The sequence below is a fragment of the Anomaloglossus baeobatrachus genome, chromosome 1 (assembly GCF_048569485.1).
Source record: "Anomaloglossus baeobatrachus isolate aAnoBae1 chromosome 1, aAnoBae1.hap1, whole genome shotgun sequence".
NCBI classification, from domain to species: Eukaryota; Metazoa; Chordata; class Amphibia; order Anura; family Aromobatidae; genus Anomaloglossus; species Anomaloglossus baeobatrachus.
In genome coordinates this window covers 487,015,486-487,032,927 of record NC_134353.1, presented here as the reverse complement: position 1 = coordinate 487,032,927, position 17,442 = coordinate 487,015,486, and the positions used below count along the sequence as shown (strand labels likewise).

Genomic DNA, 17,442 nt, shown 5'->3' with positions numbered 1-17,442 from the left:
TGTATCTATTCCGGCACCCTAAGGGGACCAGCACCGGGTGACGGGTGTGGCTTACCGACCGCTAAAAAGCGGAGCGTGTGTCCTCCAGATTCCCTGCCTTAGGTCTCCCAGAGTTGCAGAGCTCTTTCCAGGTAATCCTCCACCGGCAAAATGCCAAAAAAATGGCTGCCGGAGCTCTCTGGGGAGGAGTGGAGCCGTGGGCGGCGCTAAAAAAGTGCGGGAATCTGGGGTCCCCACAGTGATCAGTGAGGGGGGAGGAAACATACAGGATGCTCCGGCCCTCACATCCGACGTCAGGTCGGCAGTCCCGCCCTTACCCCTGACAGACAGGCCCGGGGGCGGGAGTTTTGCTACTAGGCCGCAATGAAGCCGGGGACTAAATTTAAGACCGCGGCCGACAAGCAGGCGCGGTCGGCGCGGAAGTCCGCCGGTCTTCACAAATCAGCAGCTGCTGCAGCGTCCGGGATGAAGGCGCTCCATGCACAGCCCCCATGGGGACATAGAGTACCTTAGAGATGCAGGGCCCGGTCCCTGAGGATGAATAGACTCCTGTCCGGCAGATTCCCACAGGGGCTGCGGAGGGAGCACGGTCCCAGTAAATGGATGACCGGTCAGGATCCCACTTCTCCCAGAGCCGCTAAGGGATGGTGAAGGAAACGGCATGAGGCTCCGGCCTTTGTACCCGCAATGGGTACCTCAACCTTAACAGCACCGCCAACGTAGTGGGGTGAGAAGGGAACATGCTGGGGGCCCCCTTTTCTTCCAACCGATATAACTAATATGAGAATGCATGAGTGGATGTGTGCCTCCTTCCACACAAAGCATAAAACTGAGGAGCCCGTGATGCACGGGAGGGGTTACACTTTTTAAAGTGTAATACTTTGTGTGGCCTCCGGAGGCAGAAGCTATACACCCAATTGTCTGGGTCTCCCAATGGAGCGACAAAGAAATAATTGCTATCACTTTAATACGATCCAAAAGCTATGGCTCAGACCGGTGGAACAACTGAGGGTGACTGGTCATTTATTCATAAATTCTTAAATATTTAGGACATCTCTCCCAGTAGAATTTAGCTTTGACAACCCCTCCATTAGCAGATGCACCATTGAATGAAAACATCATCAAAACATATGTTTATTGGGCCTTTACATTTGCTTATCCAGGGTTTTAAACTACCACTGACAAGATGGCTTAAACCGTGGGAACAATGGGTTTTACAATCACTTCATACAAGCTATTTTATAGGTGCATCTCTCCTGATACATAAAGCCACTAGATGGGTGATTAAAGTGGCCCACAGAGATCCAGAGGGACGTATTGTTTTTACGTATGCCTTAATAAATTCTAAAGAATACATTTTGATTTGCCTATACATGCCCCCTCATGCTAGCTTTACAATTGTCACGCGGGCAGTGAGCTTTGCACTGAACTAACCAGATCCTCCTATCTTATGTATGGGAGACTTTAAATTTTAGTTATGGATAACAACCTGCATAGACTCCATTTAGATTGTAATGCTTCCCCGTCAAATTCCTCACCTAATGCTTTCTTAAATATATACACAGTAATGGATGGTTAGCCTTATGGAGAAGATGTCAACCCAATGCTCGGGAATATATATTTGTCACTCCTTAACTAGATCAGGGGTGTCAAACTCAGGCTGCCATGTGCAGTACAACAGTAGATGCTAGAATGTATGGGCTTCCTGTCATCACCTCCGCTATGGAAAGCAGCGCACCCAACGACGGAGTGGCTGGCACTCAGAAGAGATGTGACACACTCTCCATCTTTAGCCCTCGTTCACTACATCGAGAAGCTGCAGGTGACAGGGCAAAGTTTGGTGGGATTTCTGTAAAGATTTCTGTGTTTTCTATGCTTTAAACCCAGTTCTAGTTTATCTTTCAAATAATGGATACAATGACCAAAATCCTGTCATGTGAATGAGAACTAAGTAATTGTACACTGTAACTGGTGCACAAGAGCACACACACACACACACACACACACACACACAATATAGAACTTCCAAATGAAAGCAATGGTGACGGTAATGGTGGGTTCAGAATAGCGACTATCACAGTCCATACAAACACCGCAATGCCCGGACTGAGGATTTTCCAGACCCAATCTTACAGCCTCATGTGTGTTCCGATTGGGAGACCCGCAGTCAGTCTGGGCATTGCAAACTATATACAGCAAAATAAATATGCCCATCTAAATCCAGCATGTCACCAATGAGAGCAATACAAATAATACCCATTTTACCATTTCCGCTTACCAGGTAAACCAGAACACACATGTGCTCTTTAGGCAGCCAGTGGAAGAGGTCAGCTGGATTGCTGGGCAAGATTTCATCATCGTGAAGAGTTGAAATTGTTTGGATGCATTGCTGCAGCTGTTTGAGACATGGCTTCACACTTTTCACCTGCAATACAGTGGACACAAGCAGAATGTCCATCAAGCTCTACAGTTGTGTCAGGATTTATAATGCCATTGGACATTTAGTTTGATATAATATAATACTACACAGCTATATTGGAATCTAAGCATTCAGAATCTCTTTGATATGCATATACTATTTGGATACACTACGCACACAAAAACTACGAACTTGGAAAAAGAAACACAGGACATGTTATATAAACATTTCAGAAGTTTTAATTAGTGCGGGGGCTGCGTGAAGTGCTTGTTCCTTTTGAGTAGAAAGGCTAACACACTTTCCATAAGCCTGTCTTATGCTATCACTACTTGGCTGAAAGCTTCTGATCTTTCATGTCAGCCATCAGTGATGAAAACTTGAACAATGCGACTGTGTGCCATCACAAATGCAGCTAACACTTTAAAATAATGGCAAGTCTCTCTTCACAAGGAGAAACATTACCCCTTAGGCACCAGACAGAAGCCTCTCGTAAGCCTAATCAGATCACATGCTTTGCACTGAGGAGGGGCAAGACCCCGAAACATGTCTCTAAAAATAACAATGTTAAAGGGGTTATCCGGCTTAAATTGCTTTTTTTATTATTACCCTATTGGGCTACATTGGGGCAGGTAAGTAGATAGAGACCACTTACCTGCCCTGCTGTCAGCCCCTCTCTCCAGCTCAGAGTGGTCATGTGACCACTCCTGCCGCGATTTTGCTGCTTCTGGTCATTTCATGTCAACATGGGCAGGATCATGTTGACATGCAAATCTGGAAACAGCATGTTGCCGCCCTGCTGGGCTGTACAGTGCGTGGAGTCTCCGCCCCCTTCCTTGCACCCTCCCACACATTCCCCCGCACCCCGTACTCGGCCCACAACCTCCCCCTGTACTGCTGTGGGGTCCGTGACCTGGGGGAGGGGCCTGGTGGCGGCTACCGTGGAGTCAGCTCCAGCACCGGGCCCCCTGCTCAGGATCGCACATTCAAATGTATCAGCATCACATATCAGAGGTGCCGATATATTTGAAAGCATTGATGAGATGGAGCGCTGCGCTGCTTCTCATCACTGCCCGTGCAGTCTGTGTTTGACAGTTCAGGACAGCGGTGACGTCACTACTGTGCTGATATGGCCAGAGCACAGACAGCGGACGAACGTGCAGGAGCAGCGGGGACAGAGGACGTGTGAGTATGTATTCCCTACATGTGTTCCCTATGGGGGTGGGGTCGGTACAGAGCACGCTGTGTGTGCGGGGCAGAGCAATATATGCGTGTGCACGGGGCAGAGCAATATATGCGTGTGCGCGGGGCAGAGCCCGATGTGTGCGCGGGGCAGAGCCCGATGTGTGCGTGTGTTGCAGAGCCCGATGTGGGGCTGTTATTTCCATTGCTAGAGTGATAACAGGTCAGTGATGGGGCAGAATACTGACAGGGAATGTGTGTGCAGGGGGCGGGCAGTGGGGTGGGGCTGGACACTGAGGCCGGGCGGTGCCAGCTGTGAATGGGAGGTGTGGCACAGGAAGTTATGTTTGCTGGAGCTGAATGTAAACAAAGAGCTGCGGCGAATAAAGGAATAATTCAAGAAGAACAAAAAAGTTAGAAAACAAAAAAATAACAATGTGTGTTTTATATGACAATACAGCACAGATTAGCTTAACAAAAATTTTTGAGTTTATGTCGGATAACTCCTTTAAATAATCCATACTCATGGATGGTGTTATATTTAGGCAACCAGGGTCCCCTTGCTCTCTGCGATCTTAGAATCAAGTCTGAGTTTTTAATACTGTGTTATTTTGCAACATAATACGACCCAGCAAAAGTTACACACATACAGCCTACTGGCGTTCATTCCTTCAGACATACCTGACCGGCATCCAAATAATGTGTCACTTGTAGAACCAAGAAGAAAACCCGTAGCGACTCTTTCTGAATTGGATTGCCCTGCCAATTCTCCACAATCTGTCCACACAAAGTCAGCAGGGGGTGTACTTCTTGTAGCTTCCGCTCCATCAGCAATAGCTAAGGTGGAAATTGAAAAAAGGAGTTGTCATTAGACAAGTTTATCATGTTGCATAGTGTACATAAAAAAAAAAAAACCCAAAAAAAAACGTTTGACCATTTTAGTTGTAGCATATGGCACACTTCCCACTTTTATAGATCTTAAAGTGGCCCTGTCACCACGTGAAATTTTTGCTCACTTTATTCCCGTTATTGCACTATTATTGTGAAAATCCAGCAAACCGTTCCAGAAATATGGGCCTTTTTATTTAGCGCCAATTTTTATTGTCTTTATCAAGGGGGGGCTGCTCACAGGATTCTCAGGGGACTTGTTTTCGCTACTCTGCATTATTACTCTGTGAGAAAAGTCCTTGTAAAGATCATAAAATTAGCATAAAAAGTGCCCATATCTCTGGATTTATATGGCGCACTTAAGGAGAGAAAAAAAAAAATATATAATAAAAAAAACCCTGTGTTTTTCAAAAAATAAGACACTGTGCTATACTTTGTTTTTGACACAAAAAAAAGAGAATTTTGTTACTTACCGTAAATTCTTTTTCTTATAGTTCCGACATGGGAGACCCAGACCATGGGTGTATAGCTTCTGCCTCCGGAGGACACACAAAGTACTACACTCAAACGTGTAGCTCCTCCCTCCTAGCATATACACCCCCTGGTAGCCAGTCCTAGCCAGTTTAGTGCAAAAGCTGAAGGAGGACATCCACCCACAAGTAGAGACAGAGCAAAACCCGGAACAACCGGAACCTCTGTCTACAACAACAGCCGGTGAAAACACACGGAACAAGAAACCTGCCAACAGGCAACAGGGAGGGTGCTGGGTCTCCCATGTCGGAACTATAAGAAAAAGAATTTACGGTAACAAAATTCTCTTTTTCTTCATCGTTCCTTATGGGAGACCCAGACCATGGGACGTTCCAAAGCAGTCCATGGGTGGGAAATAAACTAAACTGAGAAGTAGGCGAAACCTAACTTCACAAATGGGCGACAGCCGCCTGAAGGATGCGTCTGCCCAAGCTCGCATCTGCCGAAGCATGAGCATGCACTTGGTAGTGCTTCGAAAAGGTATGCAGACTAATCCAAGTGGCAGTCTGAACGACCTGCTGAGCCTGACCTGCCTGGGCCTGAAAGCCTAAGAGGCACCGACAGCTCTGGTCAAGTGTGCCTTGATCCCCGGCGGGAGAGGCACTTGAGTACACTGGTAGGTATCGGGAATGGCCGACCTAATCCAACGAGCCAGGGTCGGCTTAGATGCCGAGAGGCCCTTACGCTGACCAGTGGTCAGCATAAAAGAGAGGTGCACCGCCTAAGAACAGCGGTGCGAGACACATAGATCCGGAGCGCCCGCACCAGATCCAGAGTATGCAACGCTTTTTCAAAGCGATGAACAGGAGCCGGACAAAAGGAAGGCAGGGAAAATGCCCCGGTTAAGGTGGAAGCAGCAACCACCTTAGGGAGAAAGTCCGGAGTCGGACGGAGAACCACCTTGTCTTGAAGAAAAAAACAAAAAAAAGGGGCGACTCCGAAGAGAGTGCAGCCAAAACAGAGACTCTCTTGAGGGAAGTTATGGCCACTAGAAAGACCACTTTCTGTGAAAGACGAAACAAAGAAACCTCCCTAAGAGGCTCAAAGGGGGGTTTCCGGAAGCCGTGAGGACCGGATTAAGGTCCCAGGGCTCCAGAGGCCGCCGGTAAGGCGGAATGATGTGAGATGCGCCCTGCATGAAGGAGCGCACCTGAGCCAGCCGGGCGATACGCCGCTGGCACAACACTGACAGAGCCGAGACCTGTCCCTTAAGGGAATTGAGGTATAGTCCTAGCTGCAGACCGGACTGTAGAAGGGACAGGAGGGTCGGCAAGGCAAAAAGGCCAAAGGATACTTCCGAGCTCGAGTCATAGTGGAGATGACTTCAGGAGGGATACCAGAAGTCGTCAAGATCCAGGACTCAGAAGCCACGCCGTCAATCTGAGAGCCGCAGGATTCTGGCAGAAAGACGGACCTCGTGAGAGAAGGTCTGGACAGTCCGGGAGATGCCATGGCACCTCTACGGACAGATGGAGCAGGTCAGGGTACCAAGCTTGCCTGGGTCAGTCTGGAGTAATGAGAATGCCCCGACGGCCCTCCTTTCTGATCTTGCGCAGGACTCTGGGCAAGAGCTAGAGGGTGAAACACGTAAGACAGACGAAGCTGGGACCAAACTTGAACCAGTGCGTCTGCCGCAAAAGCCTGAGGATCGTGGAGCCACGGTTTGACGGCTGAGATAATCTGCCTCCCAGTTTTCCACGTCTGGGATGTGGGCTGCGGATATGGTGGACTAGGAGTCCTCCGTCCACTGAAGAATGCGTTAAACCTCCAACATTGCCAGGCGGCTGAGTGTCCCGCCCTGGAGGTTGATGTAGGCAAACGCTGTCGTTGTCTGACTGGACTCGAATGTGCCTGGCCGCCAACAGATGGTGAAAGGCTTAGAGAGCTAGAAACACAGCTCTGATTTCCAGCACATTGATCCAGAGGGCTGATTCGGACAGAGTCCAAGTGCCCTGCGCTCCATGGTGGAGATATACTGCTCCCCAGCCGGATAGACTAGCATCCTGGTGAGGATCACCCGGGACGGGGCCAGGAAGGAGCGTCCCTGAGACAGAGGGGCCGAAGCCACCACTGAAACGAGCCCCTGGTCTGTGGCGAAGCCACCACCCCGTGGAAGGAGGAAGTCCGCTTGTTCCAACAGCGGAAAATATCCAGCCGCAGAGGACGCAGATGGAACTGGGCAAGGGAATCGCTTCCATTGACGCCACCATCTGATCCAGCACCTGTATTAGGTGCCTGATGGAACGACGTCGACCGCCAGCGGAGGGACTGCTGTTTGACTAAGGGCAGCTTCACAAGTGCCGACAGAGTCTCGAATTGCGTCCCTGGGTACGTGAACTTCTGGTTCGAAGTCAGAGTGGACTTGGACAGAATGACAAGCCACCCGAATTGGTTAGAGTGGCGAGAGTGAGCGAGGCACTCCGCTAACAGTCTGCACTGGATGAAGCCCAGACTAGAAGGCCGTCCAGGACAAAAGGATCACTGCCAACCCCTAGAGGTGCAGGACCGCAATCATAGCTGCCCCGACCTTGAGAATACTCGAGGGGCCGTGGCAAACCCCAAGGGAAGAGCCACGAATTGGACCACTCCGATTGCAAAACGTAGCCAACGCTGGTGTAAAACTGCGATTCGCACATGCAGATAGGCATCTCTGATGTCGATGGATGCTAGGGAATCTCCTTGGGTCATTGATTGATCGCAGAGACTCCATGCGAAAATGCCGCACCTGAACATGCTTGAGAAGCTTGAGATCCAGGTCGGAAGGCACCGCCCTCTTCGGGGACTAAAAATAGATTTAAGCAGAAATCTCAGAACCGTTCCCAGTCGGGAACCGGTACAATTACTCCATTGGCCTGCAAGAATGCCACGGCCTGTGAGAAGGCGGCGGCCTTGGAGCAGGGGGGAGTTGACAGAAAAAACTGTTTGGCGGGCTGGATGGAATTCTATCCTGTAGCCGTGTATCCCGCACCCACTGATCGGAGACGTGTTAAAACCATACGTCGCCAAAGTGGGAGAGCCTGCCACCGACCAAGGACGTTGCTGGCGTGGCCAGATAGCCAGGAGGAGGCTGACTTAGTGGCAGCATCTCCTGCGGTCTTCTGAGGACGCGACTTCGTGCGCCATTTGGGTTTACGATCCTTGGCTGAGCTAGTGGACGAGGCCGAGGGCTTAGAGAACGATCAGATGGAGGAACGAAAAGAACGAAACCTCGACTGATTCCTGCCCTGGACAGTTTAGGTTTGTGGCCTGGAAGAACTCTTCCCGCCAAGAGCTTCCTTAATAATTTCATCTAGTTGTTCCCGAATAGTCTGGTCCCAGCAAAAGGGAGCCCAGCAAGGAACTTCTTTAGAAGCATCTGCCTTCCACTTCCGAAGCCACAGGAGCCTGCGGATAGCGAGGAAATTAGCCGAGGCCACCGCAGTGCGGTGAGAGTCTCCAGCATGGCAGACATGGCATATGATGAAAAGACTGAAGTCTGGAAGTTAAGGCAACCATTTCGGGCATAGAGTCCCTGTGAGGGAATGCATCTCCTCTAGAGAAGCAGAGATGGCTTTGAAAGCCCGCACTGCTGCAAAAGGTGGGGAGAACCAGGCCCCTGCCGCCTCCATACAGATTTGGCCAGAAGGACAACCTGGCGGACAGCAAAACCTTAAGTGAGGAGCCATCAGCCACTGATACAACGGTCCGGGCTGAGAGTCTAAACACCGGAGGGACCACCTTTGGTGAATGAGCCCACTCCTTGACCACCTCTGGTGGAAGGGGAAAACTGTCATCAGAACCACGCTTTGGGAAGCGTTTGTCAGAGCAGACCCTGGGCTTGGTCACAGTGGCCTGAAAACTGGAGTGGTTAAGGAACACACTCCTTGTTCTCTTAGGCAAGGTAAACTGGTGCCTTTTTGCCAGAGAGGGTTGCTCCTCTGATACTGGCGGATTGAGGTCCAGTACAGAATTAATGTACAGTGGGATCCTTAGAGAGGTGCAGTCAGCCACTGATACAACTAACCGGGCTGAAAGTCTAGACACCGGAGGGACCACCCTTGGTGAATGAGCCCACTCCTTGACCACCTCTGGTGGAAGGGGGAACAGTCATCAGAACCACGCTTTGGGAGCGTCTGTCAGGACAGGCTCTGGGTTTGGTCACAGTGGGCTGAAAACTGGAGTGGTTAAGGAACACACTCCTTGTTCTCTTTAAGGTATACTGATGCCTTTCTGCCAGAGGGGGATGCTCCCCTGATACAGGCGGATTGAGGTCCAGTACAAATATAATGGACGCAATCAAATCATTAGCATCTGCATCACCTTCGGACAGATCAATGGTACATGAAGTAGCGTCCGAGCCCCTAGTAAAGACATCCTCCTCGTCCTGTGAGTCAGCTCGTGAATCAGAGCTGCGGGACGGGGGAAGGACTGGGGACCCTGCGTCTCCATTTTAGGAGGACGGGGTCTGAGACCAGATGAAGAGTCCTCTGTGAGCTTTGCTGAGCGAGCCGTAGCAGCAGAAGCGCCCTGAGAAGGGGGCTAATGCATGCTCAGCACCACCGGAGCAGCTGGAGGGACCACTGATGAGCCTCCAGGCTGAGGGACCACTGTGTTTATGTGCTCGGTACAGGCAGTACGAGTCTACATGCAGTGCATATTAAGAACAGCCTTGCTCTGATGTGAGACATGCTGGAGAAGTGGGGGCTCTGTCCAGAATGACCCCCAGCAGAGTATATAAACAGAGAATATAAGCAGCTGCACAACCGGAGGTTGTGGCTTGCTAGACCGTTTAACATACATTTCTGTGCCCTCCAGTCCCCCAGCCCAGGCCCCCATTTGTCACAATGTGGTATCTCTGTGCCTATGCAGACATTGAGAACGCTGAGAAAATGGCGACCGGAGCGAGGAGAGGGGGCGGGGCCTACTCTGAGAGCGGGCAAATGAGGTATACAGGGGAGGGAATCTTTCCTCAGTGAGGAGTGTCCGTTCCCTGTGCTGAACAGCCGCTGGGCGGAGCCGCACTGTCCCTCTGCATGCTGACATGCAGGGGCAGTGAAACCGAAACTAGGCCTCAGGCGAAGCCGGGGCCTAGATTTAAACATGCGGCCAGCGTGCAGGCACCATCGGCGCGGTTCTCCAGTGAAAACTGGAGAACCGGCCAGAAATGTTAACACAGTCATATAACACACTCTCCCCAATATATAAAGTACAAGGGACCCCTGGAAAGACCACTTTCTGTGGTAAAAACGTCTCAGTACTTAGCTTGTGAGACGCAGGTGCCAGGTCCCTGGGAGGTGAGCGCTCCGTCCGGCAGGATCCTTAAAGGGCTGCGGATGGAGACCGGTCTCCTGCAAAGCAGTGAGAACCGTGATGGCTCCCACTTCAAGCCAGAGCCCCAGGGGATGGTGAAGGAGCGTGGCATGTGAAGGCTCCAGCCTTGTAAACTCAACCTTAACAACACCGCCGACACAGTGGGGTGAGAAGGGACATGCCGGGAGTCCAGACTGGACCCGCTTTTCTTCCAAATCTTTGAAATCAAAAATCAGAGAATGCATGTGTGTGACATCCTGAACACAAAGCATTGAAACTGGCTAGGACTGGCTACCAGGGGGTGTATATGCTAGGAGGGAGGAGCTACACATTTGAGTGTAGTACTTTGTGTGTCCTCCGGAGGCAGAAGCTATACACCCATGGTCTGGGTCTCCCATAAGGAACGATGAAGAAACAAAAAAAAACAAAAAAAAAATCGCTAGGGCTTATTTTTGGAGTAGGTCTTATTCTTGGAAAGAAGGGAATTTTGTTTACTTACCGTAAATTCCTTTTCTTCTAGCTCCTATTGGGAGACCCAGACAATTGGGGTGTACAGCTTCTGCCTCCGGAGGCTACACAAAGTATTACACTTGAAAAAAGTGTAACCCCTCCCCTCTGCCTATACACCCTCCCGTGCATCACGGGCTCCTCAGTTTGGTGCAAAAGCAGGAAGGAGGAAACTTATAAATTGGTCTAAGGTAAATTCAATCCGAAGGATGTTCGGAGAACTGAAAACCATGAACCAAAGGAACAATTCCACATGAACAACATGTGTACACAAAGGAACAAACAGCCCGAAGGAAACAGGGGCGGGTGCTGGGTCTCCTAATAGGAGCTAGAAGAAAAGGAATTTACGGTAAGTAAACAAAATTCCCTTCTTTGTCGCTCCATTGGGAGACCCAGACAATTGGGACGTCCAAAAGCAGTCCCTGGGTGGGTAAAAGAATACCTCAATAACAGAGCCGAAAAACGACCCCTTCCTACAGGTGGGCAACCGCCGCCTGAAGGACTCGCCTACCTAGACTGGCATCTGCCGAAGCATAGGTATGCACTTGATAGTGTTTTGTGAAGGTGTGCAGACTAGACCAGGTAGCTGCCTGACACACCTGCTGAGCCGTAGCCCGGTGTCGCAATGCCCAGGACGCACCCACGGCTCAGGTAGAATGGGCTTTCAGCCCCGAAGGAAGAGGAAGCCCCGAAGAACGGTAGGCTTCAAGAATCGGTTCCTTGATCCACCGAGCCAAAGTTGACTTGGAAGCCTGCGAACCCTTACGCTGGCCAGCGACCAGGACAAAGAGCGCATCTGAACGGCGCAGGGGCGCCGTGCGAGACACGTAGAGCCGGAGTGCTCTCACTAGATCTAATGAATGCAAATCCTTTTCACACTGGTGAACTGGATGAGGGCAAAAAGACGGTAAGGAGATATCCTGATTGAGATGAAAAGGAGATACCACCTTAGGGAGAAACTCCGGGATAGGACGCAGAACCACCTTATCCTGGTGAAAAACCAGGAAAGGGGATTTGCATGACAGCGCTGCAAGCTCCGACACTCTTCGGAGTGAGGTAATTGCCAAAAGAAAAGCCACCTTCTGCGAAAGACGTGATAAAGAGACATCCCTCAGCGGCTCGAAAGGTGGTTTTTGAAGAGCCATTAACACCCTGTTAAGGTCCCAGGGTTCCAGCGGACGCTTGTAGGGTGGAACTATGTGGCAAACTCCCTGCAGGAACGTGCGGACCTGCGGAAGCCTTGCCAGGCGCTTTTGAAAAAAATACTGAGAGCGCCGATACTTGTCCCTTGAGAGAGCCGAGTGACAAACCCTTGTCCATTCCGGATTGAAGGAATGAAAGAAAAATGGGTAAGGCAAAAGGCCAGGGAGTAAAACCCAATCAGAGCACCAGGACAAGAAGATCCGCCACGACCTGTAATAGATCTTGGCGGACGTTTGTTTCCTGGCTTGTCTCATAGTGGCAATGACATCCTGCGATAAACCCGACGACGCTAGGAGCCAGGACTCAATGGCCACACAGTCAGGTTGAGGGCCGCAGAATTCAGATGGAAAAACGGCCCTTGTGACAGCAGATCTGTGCGGTCTGGAAGCGCCCACGGCTGACCCACCGTGAGATGCCACAGATCCGGATACCACGACCGCCTCGGCCAATCTGGAGCGACGAGAATGGCGCGACGACAGTCGGATCTAATCTTGCGTAACACTCTGGGCAACATCGCCAGAGGAGGAAACACATAAGGGAGTCGAAACTGCGACCAATCCTGAACTAACGCGTCCGTCGCCAGAGCTCTGTGATCTTGAGAACGTGCCATGAAGGCCGGGACCTTGTTGTTGTGCCGTGACGCCATGAGATCGACGTCCGGCGTTCCCCAGCGGCGACAGATCTCTCGAAACACGTCTGGGTGAAGAGACCTCTCCAGAACATTGATCTGAAGGGAAGACTCTATCGGAGTCCAGGTTCCCTGAGCCCTGTGGTGGAGTGCGATAGAGAAGTGGGAAGAAGCCACCACTGAAGAGAGGTTTTGGCTGCAAGGGAAAGAGACGTTCCTGTCGAGGGACGTCGACCTCCTGTCCCATTTGCGGAGAATGTCCCATTGGAGTGAGTGCAGATGGAACTGCGCGAAGGGCACTGCATCCATTGCCGCCACCATCTTCCCCAGGAAGTGCATGAGGCGCCTCAAGGGGTGTGACTGACCCCGAAGAAGAGATTGCACCCCTGTCTGCAGCGAAAGCTGTTTGTCCAGCGGTAGCTTGACTACCGCTGAGTGAGTATGAAACTCCATCCCGAGGTAAGTCAGTGATTGGGTCGGTGTCAACTTGGACTTTGGGAAGTTGATGATCCACCCGAACCGCTGGAGAGTCTCCAGAGCGACGGTCAGGCTGTGTTGACACGCCACCCGGGAGGGTGCCCTGACTAGGAGATCGTCTAATTAAGGGATCACCGAGTGGCCCTGAGAGTGTAGGACTGCCACAACGGATGCCATGACCTTGGTGAAGATCCGTGGGGCTGTCGCCAGGCCGAAAGGCAGTGCCACGAACTGAAGGTGTTCGTCCCCGATGGCGAAACGCAGGAAGCGTTGATGCTCGGGTGCGATCGGCACATGGAGATAAGCATCCTTGATGTCGATTGATGCTAGGAAGTCTCCTTGTGACATCGAAGCGATGACCGAGCGGAGAGATTCCATCCGAAACCTTCTGGTGCTCACATGCCTGTTGAGCAGTTTGAGGTCCAGAACGGGACGGAATGATCCGTCCTTCTTTTGCACCACGAACAAGTTGGAGTAGAAGCCGTGACCATGTTCCTGAGGGGGAACGGGAATCACCACTCCTTCTGACTTCAGAACGCCCCCAGCCTGAAAAAGTGCGCCGGCCCGAGATGGAGGCGGAGATGTTCTGAAGAAACGAGTCGGAGGACGAGAGCTGAACTCTATCCTGTAACCATGAGACAGAATGTCTCTCACCCATCGGTCTTGGACATGTGGCCACCAGGCGTCGCAAAAGCGGGAGAGCCTGCCACCGACCGAGGATGCGGTTCGGGGAGGCCGAAAGTCATGAGGAGGCCGCCTTGGAGGCAGTGCCTCCTGCGGTTTTTTGGGGGCGTGACTTAGACCGCCACGCATAAGAGTTCCTCTGGCCCTTCTCTGGCCTGTTGGACGAGGAGGATTGGGACTTGGCTGAGGGCCGAAAGGACCGAAACCTCGGTTGTATTTTCCGTTGCTGAGGTCTCTTCGGTTTGGACTGGGGTAAGGACGAGTCCTTTCCCTTGGATTCCTTAATAATTTCATCCAATCGTTCGCCAAACAATCGGTCGCCAGAAAACGGCAAACCGGTTAAGAACTTCTTGGAAGCAGAGTCTGCCTTCCATTCGCGTAGCCACATGGCCCTGCGGACTGCCACCGAATTAGCGGATACTACCGCTGTACGGCTAGCAGAGTCCAGGACGGCGTTCATGGCGTAGGACGAAAAAAACGACGCCTGAGAAGTCAAAGACAACTTGCGGAGCAGAGGTACGTGTGACCGCATTAATCTCAGACAGACAAGCTGAGATAGCTTGGAGTGCCCACACGGCTGCAAAGGCCGGGGCAAAAGACGCGCCTGTGGCTTCATAGATGGATTTCACCAGGAGCTCTATCTGCCTGTCAGTGGCATCCTTGAGCGATGAGCCATCTGCAACTGATACTACAGAACTAGCCACCAGTCTAGAGACTGGAGGATCCACCTTGGGACATTGAGCCCAACCCTTAACTACATCAGAGGGGAAGGGGTAACGTGTGTCAGTAAGGCGCTTAGTAAAGCGCTTGTCCGGAAATGCTCTGTGCTTCTGGACAGCATCTCTGAAGTTAGAGTGATCGAAAAACGCACTCCGTGTACGTTTGGGAAACCTAAACTGGTGTTTCTCCTGCTGCGAAGCCGCCTCCTCTATAGGTGGAGTTGGGGGAGAAAGATCTAGCACCTGGTTGATGGACGCTATAAGGTCATTTACTATGGCGTCCCCTTCAGGTGTATCAAGATTGAGAGCAACGTCAGGGTCAGAGCCCTGAGCTGCAACGTCCGCCTCATCCTCCAGAGAGTCCTCAAGCTGAGACCCCGAGCAGCGTGAGGAAGTCGGGGAAGATTCCCAGCGAGCCCGCTTAGCCGGTCTGGGACTGTGGTCCGTGCCGGAGTCCTCCACTGAGACCTAGGGGCCACCCCGGGAGCACGCTGCGGCGCAGACCGAGAGGGGCCTGGAGGCGATGATCCAACAGTGTCCGGGGCCTGTGTTCTGGACTGCAAGGCTTCTTGTAGCTTGGCAGACCATTTGTCCATAGACTGAGCCATGGATTGTGAAAGCGACTCAGAGTTTCTCAGCAAAAACTGCAAACTCTGTCCCTGCCGCCTGGACAGGGGAAGCAGGAGGGTCTGCCTGAGCCGAGGGGCCCACTAGTGACCGAGGCTCCGGCTGAGCAAGTGCAACAGGGGTCGAGCATTGCTCACAGTGAGGGTAGGTGGAACCTGCAGGTAACATAGCCGCACAAGAGGTACAGGTTGCAAAAAAAACCTTTGCCTTAGCGCCCTTGCTCCTTGTGGACGACATACTGTTGTCTCCTAGGAGAGTGATCACTGAGGGTATATAGCCAAAAGCAAAACAACCCGGCCGAACAGAGAAAATATTATATATATATATATATATATATATATATATATATATATACATACATACATACATACATACATACATACATACATACATACTCCGGCACCCTAGGGGGACCAGCACCGGGTGACCGGTGTGGCTTACCGACCGCCCAAAGCGGTGTGTGTCCACCAGATTCCCTGCCTTAGGTCTCCCAGAGCTGCAGAACTCGTTCCTGAAATCCTCCACCGGCAGAATGTGTAAAAATGGCTGCCGGAGCTCTTAGGGGAGGAGGGAGCCGTGGGCGGCGACTAGTAAAGTGCGGGAATCTGGTGCCCCACAGTGATCAGTGAGGGGGGGAGGAAACCTAAAGTATGCTCCAGCCCTCACTGCCGACGTCAGGTCGACCATCCCGCCCTTACCCCTGACTGGCAGGCCCGGGGGCGGGAGTTATGGTACTAGGCCGCAATGAAGCCGAAGACTAAATTTAATACCGCGGCCGACAAACAGGCGAGGTCGGCGCGGAAGTCCCGGTCGTCACAAAACCAGCAGCTGCTGCAGCGTCTGTGAAACAAGCGCTCCATGCACCGTCCCCAGGGGGACACAGAGTACCTTTAGATGCAGGGCCCTGTCCCTGAGGATACAAAGACTCCTGTCCGGCAGATTTCCACAGGGGCTGCGGAGGGAGCCCGGTCCCAGTGAATGGATGACCGGTTAGGATCCCACTTCTCCCAGAGCCTCTAAGGGATGGTGAAGGAAAACGGCATGTGGCTCCAGCCTCTGTACCCGCAATGGGTACCTCAACCTTAACAGCACCGCCGACTTAGTGGGGTGAGAAGGGAGCATGCCGGGGGCCCCGTGGTGGCCCTCTTTTCTTCCAACCGATAAAATCAGCAGCTGCTGCTGACTAAAATGGGAGCATGAGTGGATGTGTGCCTCCTTCCACACAAAGCTTAAAACTGAGGAGCCCGTGATGCACGGGAGGGTGTATAGGCAGAGGGGAGGGGTTACACTTTTTTCAAGTGTAATACTTTGTGTGGCCTCCGGAGGCAGAAGCTATACACCCCAATTGTCTGGGTCTCCCAATGGAGCGACAAAGAAAACATGGTTGGGGGTAAGTTTACCCCCCAAAAAAGCTGACCCCCCTTCCCAAGAGACACATACTTTCCTGGGCCTGGATGTCTGTATGGCTTCCAGGTCCTCCCTGAGATCTCTGGCTGGCGCTCCCAGCAGGTATGCTGTACGCCGTCCTCCCGTTTCTGGCTGACACTCATTTAACATCAGATTGCACACACACACTCACTAGTCACTCCCCACATCCGGCGGTACAGAATGCCTCAGGCCGCAGGGAAAGATGGGAGGAAGTTACGCATCGCAGGTCCTAAAGCATTCCATCCACAGCCGCAGGTCCTTGGGTTCCACCGCTCTGCCTGTCAGGATTCTGATGGCCAGAAGATATTGGTATCGCTTGATGTGGTGTATGCGCGATCTGACGTGTGTGGGTGTGCGCGGGGGTGTGATCTGATGGGTGCGGTAATGCGATCCACTGCAGAGCCTCCTGCTCAGCGTCTGGTGACTGATTACAGGGTGTCTGGTTTCTATACTGAAGTGTCCTGCAGTGGTCTTTACATTTTTTAGCTGCATCGACACTTCATTATTGAACCGCGACTACGGTTAATTTTCGGGCTAGGGTTTATATTTAAACCTTGCTCCGAAAATGCTGAAAATCCCTGCTAGGGCTTATTTTTGGAAAAACATGGTAGTAGAATACTAAGGGGAGAAGAGGGGATAAAATAAGAGCACAAATTGGTGACAGGTCCTCATTAAAGATGAAGATCTATTCGTAATCTAGGCAAACTATAGCCACAGTCAATTTAAAAACAAAGCTGTCTAAGGCTATGGGTGCACGTGTGCGTAATTCATGCAGTTACGCTGCGCTTTGTAGCACAGCGTAACTGCATGCGTCCTGCGTCCCCTGCACAGTCTATGGAGATTGTGCAGGGGCCGTGCGCACG

General features: G+C 51.7%; 1 protein-coding gene across 1 annotated transcript in view; it reads right to left on the bottom strand.

The window, feature by feature from the left end:
- Nucleotides 1-17,442, bottom strand: part of MAU2 (MAU2 sister chromatid cohesion factor) — a 136,322-nt gene that overhangs the window by 88,896 nt on the left and 29,984 nt on the right. The window contains exons 7-8 of the mRNA XM_075315403.1: nt 4,280-4,435; nt 2,279-2,425 (exon numbers count right to left, since the gene is read on the bottom strand). Of these exons, the coding sequence (XP_075171518.1) occupies nt 2,279-2,425; nt 4,280-4,435 (303 nt within the window). The remainder of the gene's footprint in view (nt 1-2,278; nt 2,426-4,279; nt 4,436-17,442) is intronic.